Genomic DNA, 20817 nt, shown 5'->3' with positions numbered 1-20817 from the left:
GGGGGGGGGGGGGGGGGGGGGGGGGATGTGCCTTCAGGCCAAAATAAAAGGACACTGTAGACCATAAACAAATTGAGGGCATTACAAAAAATAAAGCTAACTACAGTAAATAAAAGACAATATAAACATATATTGTTTCTAATTCTGTTTTTCCTTTCTGAATTAAAGGACAACTATATAGAGGCGCCTGGGTGGCTCAGTTGACTCAGAGTCCAATTTTGACTTAGGCCATAATCTCACAACTTGTCAGTTCAAGCCCAACATCAGGTTCTGCCTAAAGCCTGCTTTGGATTCTGTGTCTCCCTCTCTCTCCCCCTCCCCTGTTAGCAGTCTGTCTCTGTCTATCAAAAATAAACCAACATTAAAAAAAATAGATATAGGGGCGCCTGGGTGGCTCCATCGGTTAAGCATCCAACTTCAGCTCAGGTCATGATCTCACAGTTCGTGGGTTAGAGCCCTGTGTCAGGTTCTGTGCTGGCAGCTCAGAGCCTGGAGCCTACTTCGGATTCTGTGTCTCCCTCTCTCTCTGACCCTCCCTTACTCACGGTCTGTCTCTCTCAAAAATAAACATTAAAAAAAAAAAAAAAAGATTTAAAGACAACTACGTAAAACAATAATTATAAATCCATGTTTGTGGACACACAACATACAGAGAGGTAATTTGTGACAACATAACCATAAAGGTGAAGGTAAATTGAGCTATAGGAGCAAAATTTTTATATACAACTGAAGTTAGTTGGCATTAGTCCAAACTAGATTGTTTTCAGTTTAGATGTTACAGTTATACCCTATGACAATCACCAAGAAAATAACTTAAAAATATACAGGGAGGGGCGCCTGGGTGGCTCAGTTGGTTAAGTGTCCAACTTCGGCTCAGGTCATGATCGCATGGCTTGTGAGTTCAAGCCCCACGTCAGGCTCCAGAGCCTGGAGCCTGCTTCAGATTCTGTGTCTCCCTCTTCTCTCTGCCCCTCCCCTGCTCACACTGTCTCTCAAAAATAAATAAATGTTAAAAAAAATTTAAAAATATGTGTATATACAGTGAAGGAAACAAGAGAATTAAAGTGGTACATTAGAAAGTATTTAAAACAGAAGAGGCAGTAACAAAGGAACTGAGGAACAAAAAGACATAAAACAGAAAGCAAACAGTGTAATGGTATATATCAATTCTACCTTATCAGTAATTACATTTCAATTGACTAAGGCCCCTCCAAAAAGAAAAAAAAGTTGATTAACTTTATTTAAAAGGGGCACCTGCGGTTAAGCATCCGACTTCGGCTCAGGTCATGATCTCATGGTCCGGGAGTTCTAGCCCCGCATCGGGCTCTGTGCTGACAGCTCGGAGCCCGGAGCCTGTTTCAGATTCTGTGTCCCCCTCTCTCTGACCCTCCCCCGTTCATGCTCTGTCTCTCTCGGTCTCAAAAATAAATAAATGTTAAAAAAAAAAAAAAAAATTTTTTAAATAAATAAATAAAAAAATAAAAGGGGCACCTGGCTGGCTTAGTCGGTGGGGCATGTGACTTTTGATCTTAAGGTTATAAATTCAAGCCCTGCATTGGGTGCAGAGATTACTTAAAAATAAAATCTTTGGGGCGCCTGGGTGGCTCCGTCGGTTAAGCGTCCGACTTCAGCTCAGGTCACGATCTCGCGGTCCGTGAGTTCGAGCCCCGCGTCAGGCTCTGGGCTGATGGCTCAGAGCCTGGAGCCTGCTTCCGATTCTGTGTCTCCCTCTCTCTCTCTGCCCCTCCCCCATTCATGCTCTGTCTCTCTGTCCCAAAAATAAATAAGCGTTAAAAAAAAATTTTTTTAAAAAATAAAATAAAATCTTTAAAAAACAAATTGATTAAACTCTCTGATCAAAAGGCAGAGATTTGACAGAATGCATAGAAACAAAACCCAGTTTTATGCTGTGTAGAAGAAACACAATTTAGATTCAAACACACAAACGGGTTAAAGGTAAAAAGATGGAAAGACATATCAGAAAGTAGCAATGACTGGACGCCTGGGTGGCTCAGTCAGTTAAGCGTCCGACTTCAGCTCAGGTCGTGATCTGATGGTTCGTGAGTTCAAGCCCCACATCGGGCTCTGTGCTGGCAGCTCAGAGCCTGGAGCCTGCTTTAGATTCTGTGTCTCCCTCTCTCTCTGCCCCTCCCTGCTCACACTCTGTCTCTCTCTCAAAAATAAATATTAAAAAAAAAAAAAAAAAAAAAAAACGTAGGAATGACTGTATCAGAGAAAACTGACTCTAAGACACTAAGACAAAACATATTACTAAAGATAAAAGATATTTAATAATGACAAAGAGTTCATCCATCAAGGTGACATAACCATTATAAACATTAAATAGAACTGACTTCTGGTTTGAACACTTGTGACACCAAATGAATGTGTTTCCACACCAAGCCGTTCTAATGCTAACTGCCAGGAGTTAGGGCAGATCCTGCAGATTAAGGGCTCAGTCCTACAAGACTATTGCCACCACTTGCCACTAACCTCAAGTCCAGGTTGTCACCTGTGCTTCTGACTGAGCAGCTATATACTGGCGGTTCCCAACCCTTCCTCCGTTTTACTTCCTAGAGCCCTGCTTTATTACAAAAGGATATAACTTAGAAACAGCCCAGATGGAAAAGATAAATAGGGCAAGTATAAAAGAAGGGGTACAGAGCTTCCATGCCTTCTCTAAGCCTGCCATCTTTTCAGCATCTCAATGTGTTCATCAACCAAGAAGCTCTCTGAACCCCTTCAGTTAAGAGTTTTTTAATGGAGGCTTCACTATACAGGCATAACTGATTACCTCACTGGCCATTAGCAATTAGCTCAACATCCAGTGACTCCCCCCAAACACACGGGAAGGGGAAGCCCTGAAAGTCCCAACCCTCTAATTAGATGGTAAATTCCCTGGGCAACCAGCTCCCATCCAAAGGAATGGTCCAAAAGCTACTTCATTAACATAAACTCAGATGTGGTTGAAAGGGGCCTGTTAAGGGGTGCCCGAGTGGCTCAGTCAGTTAAGCATCTGACTTAGGCTCAGGTCATGATTTCACAGTTCATGAGTTTGAGAGCGGCTTCAGGCAAGTTCAAGCCCCACTTCGGGCTCTGCACTGTCATTGTTGTGTGGGATTCCCTTTCTCTCTGTCCCTCATGAGATTCTCTCTCTCCCTCTCTCTCATAAATAAATAAATAGGAAAAAAATCTTAAAAAAAGGAGTCTGTTAAAAATAACAAAAAACATTCACCTTTATCAACCTGCAGCTTTTTAAAGAAATAGGGACAAAAAACGCATTAATGTACTGTATTACATTAGAAGCTCTGCACCAGGAACCAAGAACAAAGACCAAACATACATTTCTAATTACCTCCCAATACCACCAACATATATGTAGCTACCAACAGCCCCAAAATACATGAAGCAAAAACAGAATTGAAAGAAGCTATAATTCAATAACAACAGCAGAAGACTCCAATACCCACATTCAAGAACGGATAGAACTAGGCAGAAGACCAACAAAGGAAGATAACACTATACACCAACTAGACCTAACAGGCATCTGGTTCACTCCATAGTACACTTGCATATAAAACATTCTCTAGGGCAAATCATATGTTAGGTCATAAAACAAACTTCAATGAATTTAAAAGACTGACTGAAATCATACAAACTATGTTTTTGAACCACACTGGAATTAAAGATCAATAACTAAAGGAAATTTGGGAAATTCACAAATAGATGGAAAGTAGACACTCCGAAAATAACCAATGGTTCAAGAAGAAACCACAAGAGAAATGAGAAAAACACTTTGAGGTGAACAAAAAATAGAACACACACTAGAGCTTATGGGCCGCAGTGAAAGTAGTACATAGAAAAAAATTTATAGCCCAAGCTCCAATATTTAGAAAGAAGATCTCAGGGGGCACCTGGGTGGCTGAGTCAGTTAAGCACCTGACTCTTGATTTCAGCTCAGGTCATGATCCCAGGGTTGTGGGATTGAGCCCTGAGCATGGAGCCTGCTTAAGAATCTCTCTCACACTCTCTACCTCTGCCCCTCTCCCCTACTCGTGTGTACTCTCTCTCTCTCAAAATAAATAAATAAATAAATAAAAAATAACATTAAATGGAATAAATAAAAAGAATAAAAAGAAGATCTCCAATCCATACTCTGAAGACACTAGAAAAGAAAAACAAACTAAACCTAAGGTTGGCAAAAGAAAGGAAACAAAGGCTACAGCAGAAATAAATGAAACAGACAGTAACAAAGCTATTGTGGGGAGGGGTGGGGATCAACAAAACCAGAAGTTAGATCATTGAAAGATCAACAACACTGACAAACTTTAAATTGACCAAGAGAAAAAAAGAGGGACTCAACTACTAAAATCAGTAATGAAAGCAGGAGCAGCACAAACTTACCAAAACAACGTGGATCATAAGGGAACACTACGAATAAATGTATGCCAAAGAATTAGTCTAGATCGAAATGAAAAATTCCTATAAAAACCCAAAGTTTCCATACCAGCTCAAAAAGGAAAAGGATATTTGAACAGAGGTAAAAGTGAAAAGATTGAATTAGTAATTAACTAACCTCAGACAAATTCAAGTCTGGACTCAAATGGTTTCACTGGTGAATTCTATCAAATGTTTAAAAAATTACTACCAACCTTTCACGAAATATTCCACACCAATAGTAGAGAAAGGAACACTTTCCACCTCATTCTGTAAAGACAGTATTACCCCAACACCAACACCAGACATCACAAGAAAACTACAAACAAGTATCCCTTATAAATATAGCTGCAAAAGTCCTTAAAATACCAGCACGCTAAATCCAGCAAACACATCAAACTTACGTGCACCATGACTAAGTGGGATTTATCCCAGAAATCCAAGGTTGGTTTAACATTCAAAAACCTATGCAATATACCACCACATGACTACAGTAAAAAACAAAAACCTGACAATCATCTCAGTACAAGCAGGAAAAACATTTGACAAAATCCAACATCCATTCCTAAAAAAAACTCTCAGCAAACCAAGAGCAGAAGGAAATTTCCTCAATCTGATAAAACCTACAGCTAAGACAGCATGGTAAGTAAAAGAAGCCAGTCACAAAGGACTACATGTCATATGATTCCATTGGTATGAAGTGTCCAGAACTAGTAAATCCATCAAGACAGAGAGATTAGTGGTCACCAGGGGTTGAGGGGCAAGGAACAGGGAGATGAAAATATTCTAAGATTAGAACACTGCAAGCGATGATTGTACAACTCTGAATACACAAAAATCCACTCAACAGTACGGTTTAAAAGAGCAAAACTCATGGTATATAAATTACACACCAATAAAACTGTTAGAGAGGCTTCTGAGTGGCTCAGTTGCTTAAGCATCCGACTCTTGATCTTGGCTCAGGTCATGATCTCATGGTTTGTCAGTCTGAGCCCCACATTGGGCTCTGCACTGACAGCACAGAGCCTGCTTGGGATTCTCTCTCTCTCCCTTTCTGTCCCTCACTCATGCCCTCTCTCTCTAAAATAAACTTTAAAAAAAATCTTTTTAATGAACTTATAAAAAAGAACACCTTCCTCAGAATTTGAGAAGCCCTTACTACAAATATCCATTTTATCATATTTACCCAAGAAAGTTCACAAGTAGTTTTAAGTAGTTCTTAATACAAAGAACAACATAACTTTTACAGACAGTCTCAAAGTTTCATTCTCACCATGGATCTCCAGTCAGGGTAGAGCTGACGAATTCCCGTATACACTTATTATGCACATTCTTTACCACTCACTGCAAGACATGGGACAAAAATCTCTGACAAAAATAACACCTTTCCCCGTTTGCACAAAGACAAGCTAGTTTCCCCTTTTATAAAGTATGAACAAAACAAAATCACCTAGAGCTTGGGTGACTAAATCCGTGAGCATAACCTGCACTAGTGAGGAGGGTGGGGTGCGGACACTGCACTGGAACCACAGCTCCAAACAGGGCAGGATCACAACACTCACCTCAAGCTCTTCACTGTCTTTGGGCTTTTCCTCAGAGGTCTGTTTGACAAAGTCAGGGATAAGGATCTCCAGCGTAGCTCGGGCTATGAAAAGAAAAACCCCAAGGGTGAGGGCTCAGGCCCAGCTTGCTTCCTAACTCCAGAGCAAGCTACATGCTGACTCCTGTGTAGGGCCAGAGTACCCACGGCTCAGAGGGAAGCAAGGGCCCTGGGGAACAGCAAGCAGCACTTCACAGGCAGGGAGAGCAGAGGACGGGAGGTGCACATCCTAAACAAAGAGGCCGTGGGACAAGCGTTAAGACTGTGGGCAGCCTTGTAAGCCACACCGAGCTGTGTGTACTCTTGCCCTGAGGTACTTGTAGCAGGCCAGGCAGCGAGGCCTGAGGAGTGAACAGGCTGCTGAGTGTGGCAGGGAAAAGCAGAGCGATTGGACAGATACTTTGGAGAAAGCATCTGCAGGATGGAGCAGAGGGATGACTCAATGCTGAGCACAGGTTTCTGCGTGAGCAGGACTGCCACTCACCACTGGGGTGGGGAAGTGGGGGGTGCTGCAGAACAGGGGAGGGGCAAAAGTCTGACCCTGTAGAGTTGTAGGTGCTGGCAAGACATCCGAGTGAGGAATCAAGAGAGCAGCTGGGGTCTGGGCAGAGAAGTGGATCCTTGCACATGGGGAGAGCAGAGCCCCACTGCCAGGACGTTTCCACTCCCACAGTGAGCCCCACTCTGCTGGTTATGTGCCCCATGACCTTAGTAGCACCAGTTTGTTGAGCTGAAAAAGGCTTTTGTCAGTTTTCTGCCTAAGATGGACAGCAGGCCTTGAGGGAGAACCCGGGACGAAAGGATAGAAAGTAACATATTCTCCCAATCATCCTCAGCATACATCACCAAAGAAAGCAACTCCAAAGGAAATTCTGAGTCACGTGAGCAAAAGCACTTTCACCACCCTCGAGACCTAGTGAGAATGTGATAAACCAACATGCTTCATGCTTTGGAAGACACAACAGAGAAACCTCAAGAATGGAATTGTGGGCGCCAGTGTCTGGGTACACCCAACATGCACCATGCAATATGCTCTACTCCCAAGAAGAGGTCAAGTAATCCTAATGGTGAGGCAGAACGGTTTCCATTTTAACCAGAAACATAGGCCTTCCCAGGGATCTGACAGGCTATGTTCAATGAATGGCAGTTTGAAGGACTCAGGAAATCGTCCTCGCACATGTCAAAACCACTCAAGGAGAATGCTGACTGCATACGTTTCCACCTGTTTGTCATCTCCTAAGATGCCCACGTTTTGCTCAGTTTAAATACAAACCCGCTCTAGTATGCGTGCTAGGCACAGCCTGGTCAGCTCTGTGAGTGGTGGGGACAAGGTTGGAAGATTCTGGCCCAGCCTCCACCGAGCAGAGGTTTGCATTTTCTACTTTTATTTCTCACACTTTACTTCCTCTACTTGAGTCTTTTCCAAAGAGCACATACTTTTAAAAAACCAAGGTAGATGATTACATAAATAAAATGGATTTGCTCTACCCCCAGCCCTCCCCAGCTAAGGGGAGAGGCAGACACAGTAGGTAGCATGGGTCTCTGACACCCAAATAGGCACATTACCAGCTTTATTCTTCGCAAGTTTTTTGCTGCTTGCAGTTCCGGATCCATAGGTCACACCATCAATGGTCACCGAGGCACCAAAAGGCTCACTTGGGTTCTCTTAAAATTAAAATTATTGTTTTAAAAACACTTGCCAAGACATTAAAAGCATGCACGCACGTATACATACAATCTGCTGGCACCAAAAGACAAGGCAGGGTCAGGGCTGCTGCTGGAGGGCAGAGACAGGGGCTCCCGAGGCATGGAGAGAGGGCCAAGGGTTGGTCAGCAGGCAAAGAGCATGCCAGGAAAATCTTGGGAAATGGGAGACTACGGGTTCATAAGCTGGAGGGGAAACAGGAGGCCAGAGGCCAAGCCGGGATAGGGATCAATGTCTATGAAAGATGGACAGAGGGCTGTGAGCAGCGGAGACACACAGATGCAGTTAAGTCAAAGAAACAACATGAAAAATAATGCGTGACTCCTGGGTTCAGACTTCCAAGAAAAGGATAAACTGGTTTTCACAAAGGTGTGATGAGGATGGCCACAGGAGACAGGTGGTGGGAAGTGCAGGCCTAAGGCCACTCCATCCACCTGGGGGCAGGTGGAAACACAGCAAGGGAGGCCTTCCTTGGAGCAAGGAATGAACGGAAGGTGGGGGTGGAGGGAGCATAGATAATGGAAGGGGAAGCAGAGGCACTGGCCCTCAGAAGGGGCACACTACTGTGAAAATGACCTGCCCACCTGCAGTGCCCTTCTCCCTGCCCTGCCTTTTCACTCCTATCCCAAAGAGTGGGGCTAATGGTCAGTTCCCGCCTCCCAGCCATGACCCCAGCAAGGTGTAGGATTCTTCGGGGCTGAGATGGGGGAGGTCAAACTTACCACATTCAAAGAAATTATAAACAGGGCGGACCTTGAGAACTCGCTGCATGTACTCGTGCAGGATGCAGACCTCGGACTTCCCGTTGGGGTTAATGACAAACTCTGTGACAAGAAGGCCTATCTCAGCAACAGCGTGAGGACCTGCCGCAAGCTAGCACTTGGGACCTGGCACCACCAAGTTAGCGACTCACTCACAATTAGGGGCTCACCACCATGAACACAGTGCACCTCTGCATTCATAGGGTAAACATAAGCTTTGAAGTAAACGCAATTCACACACCAAGCATATGTTCTAAGACCATCAAGTGAAAAACAACAGTATAATCAATCTGCCAATGATAAAATTTACAAGCCCCAACTCACCTTTCTTTGTGGGTGCATCCTGCACAGACAGAGTGATGAGTTTCTGATTGGCTGGCAAGATGGGCCTCTCAGACTCCGCCTGTTTCCGTTTCATTTCTCGGTTAAACTGCCGCCGCTCAGCCCAAGTCCTGAATTTCTTCACAGTGACTTGCTCAAAGTCAAAACGCTTTTCCAAGTAGCTCCGAAATTCCTCCAGATCTGTGCGGATTTACCAGAGAACAAAATTGCTAATTTCCAACATAAGAGTCATGTTTTCTCTGCCCACTAAGTTGGGCAGCAACGGGCTGCCCATCAAACAGGTCCCACCACACCATCCCCATTCTTTCACTTTTCCTTTCAAAGAGCAAAGAAAGCAAAGGATCAGGTCCCTTCACTCTGGCAGCTCCTCAAATTACTCAAGTTACAAACCTCTAGGATGCTCTTTTAGTTTATTTGGAACAAGAACAATAAGAAAAAAGGAGAAAAAGAAAAAGCTTTAAAAACTAACAAAAAATCAGATGGCCTTCAAGCCTTTTTTCCCTGTATCAAAACAGGTACCACAGCAGCCAAAGCGCTATGCACCCAGTGCACACCTTGCACTCTCCCCTCCGGCACCCTGGCCCCAAGCACACTCAGCAACACAAGCAGGTGGCTTGGGCCTTGGCACCTGTCATGCCTCGCCCCACACAGTCCCTGGCCCATCCCCACTGTTCACCACCCACCCCACTCAGTGAAGTTCCCAGGGGCCTTCTGCTTTTACTGTTGCACCCACTACCCCTCTCCCTCCCAGGACATCCTAGAGAATCATGTCAGCCTAACTGGTCTCTTACTCAAGTGTAAGCCCTGAGGCAGGGACTGTCATGGCTCATGGCCAGCCCAAAGAGCAGTGCCGGTGGAAGCGGAGGGAGGAGTTCCATGTGTGAAGACTGAGGAATATACGGTTAAAACACAAAGCTGTGAAACAACGTACCTGCACCTACTTAATTATGCACCAAAACCACATATTTCTTTACACGTGAATGCAGGGAAGTGAGTCTGCAAACAAGTACAAGTGGTCAACCTCTCCCATGGGAATGAAATTAGAAATAAAAGGCAGGTGTTTTCAAAAAAACAGGAACACATTCAGGTGTTTGTGTGCCTAAAAGATAGTATGAAGAAAAAAACCTCTACGATAAAGGCTGAAAGCAAAAGCTCCCTTCAGACAGGTCCTGAGAAAAGCTCCAGCACCCGGAGAGAAGACAGGGGAGGCTGACGTGGATAAGGAGGGAGACAGCAGGCAGGCAGGCGTGGGGAGAACGCAGTCTGTCCACTGGGGAAGCTGGGGGCTAGTGACACACCCTGCCTTTCCCCAGACACCTCTCTCCACAGAGGCCACCCCTCTCTGAGACACCCTCCCCTTCTTCAGCAGTGGTGCTCCCCTGATCCCAGCTCTTCTAGGCTCCTCATAAATAAGAGTTACAAGACAGGCTGGGCAGCAATACTGACAATATCCAAACAGCAATTACCAAAAATCCTCAGAAACACAAAGTCCTCCTTGAAATGAGATTCAGCAGGTGGGCTGAAAGGGATCTGCCACCACTATAGAGACAAACTAAGAGCTGAATGAGGAAGCCTAGGGGCGCCTGAGTGGCTCAGTCGGTTGAACGGCCAACTTTGGCTCAGGTCATGATCTCTCAGTTCATGAGTTCGAGCCCCGCGTCAGGCTCTACGCTGACAGCTCAGGGCCTGGAGCCTGCTTCGGATTCTATGTCTCCTTCTCTCTCTCCCTCTTCCCCATTCTCACTTTGTCTCTCTCTCTCTCTCTCTCTCTCAAAAACAAACATTAAAAGAAAAAGAAACTGAATGGGGAGGCCTAGGCTAAAAAACACACAAAAAAAGAAGAGAAACACCAACACAGCCAAAAACAATAGTGGGATTGAAGCAGGAAATGTCCACAGAATAGTGGCCATCCCCCAGTGCTGAGTCCGTGGACTGACGAAGCTCACTCTGGGCCCATCAAGGTAAATCAAAACAATGCCAGGAGAGCACATCCTGCTGAAAAACCAGAATTTCAGGAAAGGTCACAAAAGTGACTGGAGAAAAAGGCCGATCTGCACTGACTGTAGCCACCTCTGTGGCAGCACTGGCCATGTGGGGCCTGCAGACCAGGCGGGTTCTAAGATCAGGGAGACGCACCTTTCTAGCCACATAAGAGTGGACACAGGTCCCCAGAAGCCCCTTCCTCACATACATAACTAGGAACAAGTGGCCTTCAGCAGTAGGAATGTGATTGCAGGGAAGGCGTGGAATATAGCCACATCCCTGCAGATGGGTCCCAACCAACAAGGAAGGAAGGAAACTTACCAACTGATTCATCCTTGCACACCTCGACCTTTGCCTTCACCTGCCCCAGGGCCCCAGGGGCAGCCTCAGCCCCCAGTGGGTCCTTCTCATCAGGGGGCCCTGAGTCAGCTCCCATGGAGTCAGGCTCTTCCAGGGGGAACTCCAGCTCCGTAGATCGGCTCAGCGGCTTGACAGGGGACATTTCCCCACTGGGGGCAAGCTCACTGCTTTGCTCTCTTTCCTCATTATCCTTCATTTTCTTATAATGCAGACAGGGAATGCTACTCAGAGGAGGATCATGTTTCTGCGGATAGTGAAATTGCAACACAGATTACAAGGATGACCCCAAAGGTCTGAACATCCGATGCCTTCCACCTGCCTCTGCTTGGCTACGATGTAAGTGTAACGTGTGTGTGTTCAGTCTGCAAACTTACAAGACTAAATTCATGACTGATGCATCCCCTACCCGTATGCTTCCCGTTCCCAGGAAATACGGCCTGGACCAGGTGACCACCCGAGACTCTCTGTGTAGGTACACGGGGACTCCAGAGTTGTGGAATGTCATGATCCATCCATCAGGCAACGGTTCCGTAGGAGGACGGCCACGACCTACATAAAGACAAGAACATCCCACAATCACTTCAAAAACTCTCCGAGTTATGGAAGTCTTCAAAATTACAAGCAGATGAGAACAGTAAAGCCAACCAAGTATTGAAAAAAACCTCTAAGAACTAGGAGAGTAGGGGAGTACCCTGCCCTCCTCAGAGCCTGTCCCAGCCCCATCTGCTGCTCAGCACCTCCTATGCATGAAACTCTGCTCAATTGTTGTGTTTACATAGCTCTAACCCATAGAATCTAAGTTCCTCCTCAACAGAGGAAGCTGTCCACCTTGTTCACTGCTGTACTCTTAGACCTAGAACAGCATGTGGTGCGTGAAGGAGCCTGGGATGAGATTCTATAAGACACAAATCATAGCCTCAGCTGCTGCCTGCACAGCTGTGGGCATCAAGGGCATTAATTCCTCACTGCCTGCCTTGGCTGTGGCCAGAGGCACCCCAGGGACTGGGTTAGCTTTGCTAATAAATTGCATGTCTGTCGACCACTGCTCCCTGTGACTGGATAACATGCCTTCATTGTACCTAAGCTGCATGCTCTCACTAGCATGTGAAACACTCACAATTCATAAATTTCTAAGTCAGTTCTTGCTAAACCATGTAAACATGCAGTCATAGAAAAAGACTCAAGACTTGTTACCCACTTGACATCTGCCACTGACAGGCCTGGTTACTGGGAAAAGCACAAAGATTCAACGGAAACTTAATTATCTTACAGGTACTGGGTGCAAGTAAGAAATTTAGAAACAAAAGGAAAAAAGCAAATGAAATCTAAAAAATATACATACAATAAAATGGCACCAGGGACTCTCATGGTAAAGGGAGTGGTATCCCAGTGCCAGGTCCCCACCCAGCAGTGCTAACCCCTGACCTGATACCAGAACATGGCAATACTGGCAGGTGCACCTGGATCACTCATCTGTGACAACCAGCAGTCATAAAGTTGGCCCAGCCATCTGAAGAGCTCACATGCAGCTCACACGCCGCCTGTGAGCATGAGGCCCATGCTGCAGCTCCTGGGAGGCTGCACTATGGGGCAGGCTGCCAGGTGGGTGAGGTGGAGAAGGCTGCAGAGAGAAAGGTACAGGACTGCCCAGTGCAGGCAGGCCAAGTGGCATGCCTGCAGTCACAGGCATATTGTGAACCTGTGGGCCACTCAGGATGAACAGGACTTTGTCTGCTCAGATTGCTGAAACCACAGAAAGAGTACAAAGCAAATATCTGGAGGCACCGAAGTAAAGACTGCCCCCACACCCCTTCTTCCCAGAAGCTGAGGCCCTAGGCTTATCCCCATCTACAGCTGATAAACCCAACACCCATTCTGTTCCAACCACTAGCTAACCCAGGCAGACACGTGCCAGCAGCCAGCACTGCTGACACGTCCACTCTAGTCAGAGACAGGACACCACCGGCCCCTCAATTTCCTCCCATCACACCAGGCCACTTTCTGCAACCCGGCCCCCAGCCTAAGGTCTCAACTGTGTGTCCAAGTCCCCACGCATCTGTTCAGCCCCTTTCCACTGCCTAATCTCCACCTGGACACTCACAGGTACCTCCAGGCCAGGAAAGCTAGAAACTGACACCGACTTCTCTTTGACCTATACCACACTGGCAAAGCAGCAGCACAAGCATGTCACTGGCTGCCTCCCAACTCCCTCCACCACCCCCAAAAACCAAGTGCGGCTTCGGAATACCTTTGCCTCTACTGAATCCAGAACCCAGACTGCAACCATTCCCTGCCGTGGTGCTGTACCTGCCTCTGGCCTCGGCCTCCACACTCTCTAGTTGCCTATCTTGTCATCTCCCAGCATACAACATTCCCTCCTCCTCACCCCATCAGAAGTGCCCTCCCCATTCCTCTCCACAACACCAGCCACTCTGTGGTGTGTATCCACAGCCGACACCCCAACCTGCCCCTGGGTTGTCATGCATCTGTTACATCCTTGTGTCTTATCTGTTTCCCCTTCATCAGACATGGCCGTCCTCCATCAAATATGTGCCCACTGCCCAGACCACCACCTGGCACCGGGGGCTCTCAAACCTACACTTCTGCTGTCCCACAAACACACTACTTTCTAACCGGCTGACTTACTTTTTAGCACGGTTTTAATCTTGGTCATCATTGGCTGCACACTTGTCTCTCCATCAGACGGATGGTCACTGTCTCCTCCGTATTTCTCTTCCATTCGCCTCTTTTTGGGAGCACAAAGGCCCTCTTCCAGCAGAGCATCGACATCGTTGTCAAAATCATCCTGCAAAACATGCTGTTCAGACACCATGGCCCCCGGAGCCCGCGTTCCTGTACCGTAGGCAAATTTAACAGCATTAGTGAGAACAGACACAGAAATGAGGCACTCTCAAGTGGGGCCTCGGTATGCCTTTATGTTGCGTGATCATCTGAAAAACAAACAGGATGAAACTGACAACTGCAACTAACATGCTTGATGCTTGATACAGGTGCACATCCCACCAGGAAGTGCTTCTCGGCAGCACCTTCCAACTCAGGTTGCATAAAGAGTACAAGGTCGACTACTCAGCCAAACCTTTGGAAAACTTAAAAACCTGGACTTCTTACGGCTTTTTCTTTTCCACATTAACGTCATTCCACCTCATACGGGTTTTTGGTTTTGTTTTTTTTCTCTGCAACATCAGCTTTCAAAAGATGCTGCAGTTCCCAACACCTCTCTTTGGGTTTTGCTAAGAGTGCTCCAAAGGAGGGGTCGCCGACATACCTCATAGGAGAAGTTCAAGGCCTCTTCATCCACTCTGTCTCTCTGCACGATTGCTTTAGCCGTGAACCCGCCTGCTCCTTCTTCATCTAGCTCCAAATTGTCAGTAAAATCTTCTAACTCATCGAGCACTGCGTACTCCACTCTCTTTTCCTGATCCAGCTCATTCTCCTCATCCTTCTTATCAGCACTCTCACCCCCTACGCCTACCCCGTTCCCAACACTCCCGCCAAAAGGACAAGCATGCACGTCTCCACTGACAGGGCTAAGGGCCAGACCGCAATCTGTGCGAGCGTCGCGCTCCACTCCTGTGTACAGCACCTTCCTGTCCTTACTCCTGCAGCTCTCGGTAAAGCTCACGCTAATCTTTACATCCTTAAGCAACTTAAGGTCAGGGGAGAACTTCCGGACCGCAGGTGCGTGCCGGGCGGTGCGCGGGCTGTGGCCACTACAGTTCGGGTCTATGAGGAGGCGGGCCTTAGAGTAGGATCCTTTGGAGAGAAGAGAAGCTCCGTAGAAGTTGAGCGGGTCCTCAGCAGGGGATTCGGCCTGTCCATCACCACCAGAGCCAACGTCCATTACCTCTGCATCACTGGACGTTTGCAGGGGAGGTGGTGGAGACTGTTCACGGGGCAGCGCTTGGAGGGGGCAAGCTCGGTTCTCCATCACTGCTTCTCCTGCGGGCTCACGCGGGAGAGGAGAGGGACTCTCATATGTCTCCATAGTAAAAGTGGTTAAGACTATTTTAAAAGACCAGAGTTTTAAAAAACCTTACATAAATCTATACAGCTAACATGCACAAGTCCGTTGAGACCCGGGTACCGTCCTGCCCGCGCTGCACACGCTGGCGGCTTAGTCAAGCTGGCCACATTGCTCTTTTCATTAATGTAGACAGCTTTTAGAACCACTGCCTCAATTATTGGAAATCACAATGCACTCAGCTTAAATGACTGACGACTAAGCGAGTCTGTCTTCATGCCAAAGTGGCACCTTTCTTCTTCCACCTGCAAAGAGATTTAAAAACATCGTCACAAAATGACAGAAACCTTCTGCTTCATTGGCACTGAGAACCAAGTGCTATTAACAGTGTAGTAAAGAACTTAAAATACTACTGCCTTAGAGAACCTTCTAGGCTTCAAAACAAATTAGCTCTATGCTTTTCCTTCAACACCTAAATTATAATTTAAGTCCAAAGTTAAATATATTAATTGTCCACTGTAATTCCTACTTCAGAAGCACAAAAACAGTATTATCTTAACACTCAAAAAAGATTTTAAAAAACTAGGCTAAACTTCACCGCAGCATTCCCCTAACTCAGTTTATTAGGTAAGCAAGCTCGCGGTGCAAGGCTGCCCTTTCCAGAATACACATAAGGTGTGTGGCCTCCCTCTGGCCATCAGAGCGACATGGATCCACTCACCTGCTAGGGCTGGGTCAGTCAGAGGGCGAGTGCGAGACCCTCAGCTCAACTCTGCGGCACTAGGGCCTCAGAGATACGGCCAGGCGCTCTGCTACCCAGGGACCCCAGGGCTCTCCTGGGCCCACAAGGTGGCACGTGGACCGGGACAGTGATGCAGCGTGCTGAGGTCGCCAGAGGTGGCATGGTTCTGTTCCCAGTAGAGGAGGGGGTGGTGGCTGTGGGGAAGGGAACCTGGCCAGGGTCAGTCGGGGGAGCCTCAGGAGACAGCTGGAGCCAAGGCATAGGAAGTCCTGGGTGCCATCTGGGGCCTGGCTCCATCCTGGGGGCAATAAGGAGCCACCAAGGGTCAAGTGATTCACACACCACAACTCAGTCCCTATTTGAAAAAGGGGACTGACTGCTGTGCCAGGCCCAGTGCCTATGCCCAAGGCATAGAAGGCAGTCCTCCAAGCCAGAGGACAAAGGTGTGAAAGAGGCTCTGCTGACAGGGCTGGAGCCCTCAAGAACAGTGAAGACACAGAACTGACCACACTGCTGACCGTGCAGAGGTGGAGAGCAGAGACAAGAGGGAACTGAAGGTGAATGAGGCTTCTCCCCTGGAGGGTCCCCCGTGTTCCAGTATTCAGGCAGAAGCCTGCAGAGGAGAATGGACGGAGCCTCCAGGCAGACTGTCCAACAGGTCTGAGGCGGCAGCTCTGCAACTGTGACTGGCCCAGAAACAGAAGGCCAGAACACATCAGCGAGGTGGTAGTTGCCAAAATCACAGGAGAGAGGCTGCCCAGAGAAGCAACATAGACCAAGAAGAGGGTTGAGGATGTCACTCTGGGAAGCTTCCCTTCGGAGAAAGGACAACAAAAGGGATGACATGAAAAGGCAGGTCAGAGGGACAATCCAAAAACCCAGAGGTCCGCGGGAGGGCCAGACATCAAAGCAGGAGAAGCACGTGCAGACGCAAATGTGTATGCACACACACTCCCACGCCATGCTGACACACACACGCATGAACATGCCATGCACATGGGTGCAGATATGCACATGCATGCCCATGCCCACCCAGGGCAGCTTGACTGGCTGCACAGATAGAACAGAAGACAGCAGACATCACACATTTAAGAAGTTTACAGTGAAGGACTAGAGGGTGGTGGTTGTAGTTTCAAGGTGATGCAACATACAAACCAGAGATTTGTTTAGATTTAATTAATTCATTCAATCAATATTCACTGGCCATCTACTCTAAGGGATGTACTACCATGAACAAGAAACAAGGTCCCCACTGCCTGGATGCAGTTGGAAGGGCCATGACCACTGAGCTGTCACTCTTGTTTCCTAGATTCTAAGATGTCCTTACATTTCTGAATTCAATGGAAATTTAATGATACTTCCCCCAAAGGTTTATCTGTTAAAGGTGCTAAAGATCAAGGGAATACAGCATGCGGATAACAAGACACAGAACTGCAGTAAACGCTAAGGTGGCTACAGCCGAACAGGCAGGAGGAGCACCAAGTGGAATAAGGCCAGTCTCCTGGCAACCAACAAAGATCATTTCAGAGAAGGACAGACAGGTCAGCATGTTCAGTACTACAGAACACAGATCAAGAACGAATCTGTGCTTCTCGGGGCTGAAAATGGCGGGGGGAGGGGGGCTGAAAACAATGGGTGGTACAGGAGGAGGACACCTGCCACCATGTTATAAGGCCAAGCAGCTGCCAGGATCAAAGCACAAAGCAAAGATGATAATGACCCTGGAAGAGGTACAGAAGGTGGAGTCAGAGAGCTGTAGAGAAAGAGACCATTCTTTCTCCCTGGGAGATCAGGAAAGCCTGCCCAGCCCTTGGGGGGGGGGGGGGGGGGGGGCGGGCAGCAGCTCAAGGTTCAGAGCTCACAATGGAGCAGTCTTGGGTAAGTTCCTTACTTTCCTCTAGTAAGCTTGTTCTACTCATTCAACAAGTGTTTGCTGAATGCTTTCCATGTGGCACATGTAACCATTCTAGATGCTAAGGACACAATGGACAAAATCTCTGCCCCACAGAGCTCACATTTTAGCAGGAGAGATGGACAAACAACTAAGAAATGGTGAGAAGTATTCCAGAGAAAACAAAGCAAGGAGTTGGGGGAGGGGAAGCAGTTTCAGAAAGGGCAGACTGAAGGCTGCACAGCCAGAGTCCATCTGTAGGCAGAAGAGAGTGAGCTAGGGGGGTGGGAGGAGGGGATGTTCCAGGTAACAGAGAAGAACAAAGGCCCTGGGGCAGAAGTGCAGGTAAAAGCAGTGTGCTGAAGGGTGGAGTGAGACAAGAACTGTAGCCCTTATCTTGAGAGATGGGCTACTGGACAAGAGGGTCCAAGCAGTGAGGTCACATGATCCAAGGACAGCAGTGGCAGCCAACACTCAGCCAGGCCCTGTTCTAAGAGTGTTAGGCATTCTCACAAAGCACGGAGAGAGGTTAAAGACAGAAAGGTTAAGCAACTTGCTCAAGGTCACACAGCTAGAAAGTAGTGAAGCTGCTTTACCACCCAGGCTAGGTGGCTCCCCTCCTCACTTCCTTGGTTTTACACTATCTTACAGTTTAAAAGTACCATTCTGTGTCCAGAAAAACTACCATGGGTGAGTAGAGGGAAGAGCAAGGGTGAGAGCAAAGAGAAGAACTAAGAGGCTCACCAGGCAGTTCAGAGCAGCGTGATAAGCTGGAGGTGTTAAGAAATGGTCCTGAGTGTTGCACGGAAGCCTAAGAGAGGAATCCAGGTGACTCTAAACTCAAGAACAAAGCTGTCATGCATTGAGGAGATGAAGGCAGCATGAGAAATGTTGTGGGGTGGGTGAAGATCAGGGTTTGGTTTTGGACGTGGCTACTTGACATCAAAGTAATACATGGATATATGGAAGAGGCAGCAGCTCAGAAGGGAGGCCTGGGCTGGAGAAGGCAATGGGAGATGTCAGGAAGAGGGCATTAAAGCCAGGAACCTGGATGAGACCACCAAAAGGGGGAGGGCAACTACTATGAGGGACCAAGACCAGGCAAACCAGTGAAATTCAGGCTTCCTACCCCCAAGGTCATGGTCAGATTATAAAATCATCCCCAGGAAGTGCCCTACAGAGTGCCTGGCCGTAAAGGGGCTCAAAGAGTGACTCCTGCCATCGGCCCCACTACTGCCTCAGCTGACTGAACATATGGACGTAAACCTTGGTTGCCAAGTGGACTGTGAGCCATCAGGAGACTCGCAGCAGGCTCCCCTGGATCCCTGGCACATAGGGTAAAACCAACAGGCTTGGACAGCACCCTTCACTGAAGTCCACTTGCTGGGGTGGCCATCGAGGCAGCAGCTGTGATGTACAATGCTGGGGCTGCTGCCTTTCGGTCAAGCCTCTCACACTGCAGCCTCCCGCCCAACCCAGCAGCAGTATGACCTCATCCATTCCTTTAGTCATCCTCTAACAGACCTCACATCCTGTACTCACAGGCGCACCGCTGACTGGCCATTCACTCTCTTTGGTGAGTGACAGCCTGCGGCAGGGTTTGGGCCAGTCTGCCAAAAGCCCCGTGACTGGGAGTCCAGTCTGCGGCCAGGAAACAGAGGGTCTCCACCTGGTGGTTGTCCTCACAGTCACCAGCCCTAGCCTGGACTGCCGTGCATCAGATAACAAGGTACATGCAAGCATGCAGAACAGCAAATCAAATTCCTACCATGAGCAACCCAAGTCCATCGAATGATACTTGACAGGTATCACTATCAACAGGTTGCCCCGCTCCGTTTATTTTTACCACGACCATTGTTACAACAAAACCACAATCCGTTCATCTACGTGACACTCAATCCATGAGCATTTGGTGGAGAAAAAGACTTGGGCGACTTCTCAGATTTCCCAAACTGTTACACCCGGCAGGGTCCTGGGCGAACACTACTCTTGTTCATACCTTTCCCGCCTGAAAGCGACGCTACAGCTTCGGGCCCACAGAGTAAGGGGCCTCTTTACACTCGGGCTGTTTACCCGGGCGGGAGTGCGACCGGAGTCGGCGTCACCTGGGCCTGGGGCCCGCCCCCCCTCCACCCCCCACAGCGGGACCTCCGCCTCGCGTTCTGAGGCCCGCGGCCATGATGCTTCACAAAGACTGGGACTCCGCGTGGCTGCCCCGCCTCGCGCCCTCCCGTCCCGCCCCGCCTCGCTGCCCGGGCCCTTAGCCCTCGGCCCGAGAAGGAGGGAGGGGAAGGGCGCGCCCTCGCGCAGGCCGCAGCGCCCGCCCCGACCCCGCGGGGCGCCCCTCGCGCCCCGCACCTACCTCCAGCACCCGCGGCCTGCCCGAGCTGCCCGCAGCCCGACCAAAGCAGGGAGACCCTCACGGCCTGGCCGCTACCGCCACGGATACCGCTATCTAGAAAGGCCGCCCAAGCTCTCTCCGGTCGGCGGGACCCGCCTGCCGCGCGGGGCGAGCAGAGGGAGGGCCTTGGCGGCTCGCGGCCAATCCCTGCGCGCGGCCACCCCGCATTGGGGGGGACCGCCGAGCGGGCTGCGGAGGCTGCCAATCGGCGAAGCGCAGCGCTAGCGGCCACGGCGCTAGGCCCAATAGCGCGGCCGCGTGGGCGGAACCAGGCGCTCAGGCCCCGGCCGCGCTAACGGTCGCCTCCTGGGCGGGGCTCACCGTGAGGAGGGCGGCGGCCGCGAGGAGCGCCGGGAACTGGGAGCGCGGCGAATGCCGGGAACAGGAGAGCGCGGGAAGCGCAGGGAATGCCGGGGGGAGGAGGAGCACAGAGGATGCCGGGAACGGGAGAGCGCGGGAAGCGCCGGGAGCATAGGGCGCCTAGCTGCTTTAGATCCTGCGGAGGAAAACATTCGGAAAAAAAAAAAAAAAAAAAATGGGGGCGCCTGGGTGGCTGAGTCGGTTAAGCCTCGGACTTCAGCTCAGGTCATGATCTCACGGTTCGTGGGTTCGA

General features: G+C 48.7%; 1 protein-coding gene across 2 annotated transcripts in view; it reads right to left on the bottom strand.

Annotated features, from left to right (window-relative positions):
* DGCR8 (DGCR8 microprocessor complex subunit) overlaps positions 1–20353 on the bottom strand; it is a 37164-nt gene extending 16811 nt beyond the window's left edge. The window contains exons 1-9 of one of the 2 annotated variants that reach the window (XM_049620586.1): positions 20166–20353; positions 14475–15475; positions 13835–13994; positions 11595–11737; positions 11150–11432; positions 8828–9025; positions 8465–8566; positions 7604–7702; positions 6000–6082 (exon numbers count right to left, since the gene is read on the bottom strand). In XM_049620586.1, the coding sequence (XP_049476543.1) occupies positions 6000–6082; positions 7604–7702; positions 8465–8566; positions 8828–9025; positions 11150–11432; positions 11595–11737; positions 13835–13994; positions 14475–15194 (1788 nt within the window). In that variant the 5' untranslated portion in view covers positions 15195–15475; positions 20166–20353. Of the gene's footprint in view, positions 1–5999; positions 6083–7603; positions 7703–8464; positions 8567–8827; positions 9026–11149; positions 11433–11594; positions 11738–13834; positions 13995–14474; positions 17697–20165 lie in introns of those variants that run through there. The other variant, XM_049620587.1, reaches the window with a different exon arrangement.
* Positions 20354–20817: the final 464 nt, after the last annotated feature.

Source organism: Panthera uncia (genome assembly GCF_023721935.1).
Source record: "Panthera uncia isolate 11264 chromosome D3 unlocalized genomic scaffold, Puncia_PCG_1.0 HiC_scaffold_8, whole genome shotgun sequence".
Lineage (NCBI taxonomy): Eukaryota > Metazoa > Chordata > Mammalia > Carnivora > Felidae > Panthera > Panthera uncia.
The sequence above is the reverse complement of the archived record's forward strand: the minus strand, read 5'-3'. Positions and strand labels throughout refer to the sequence as shown.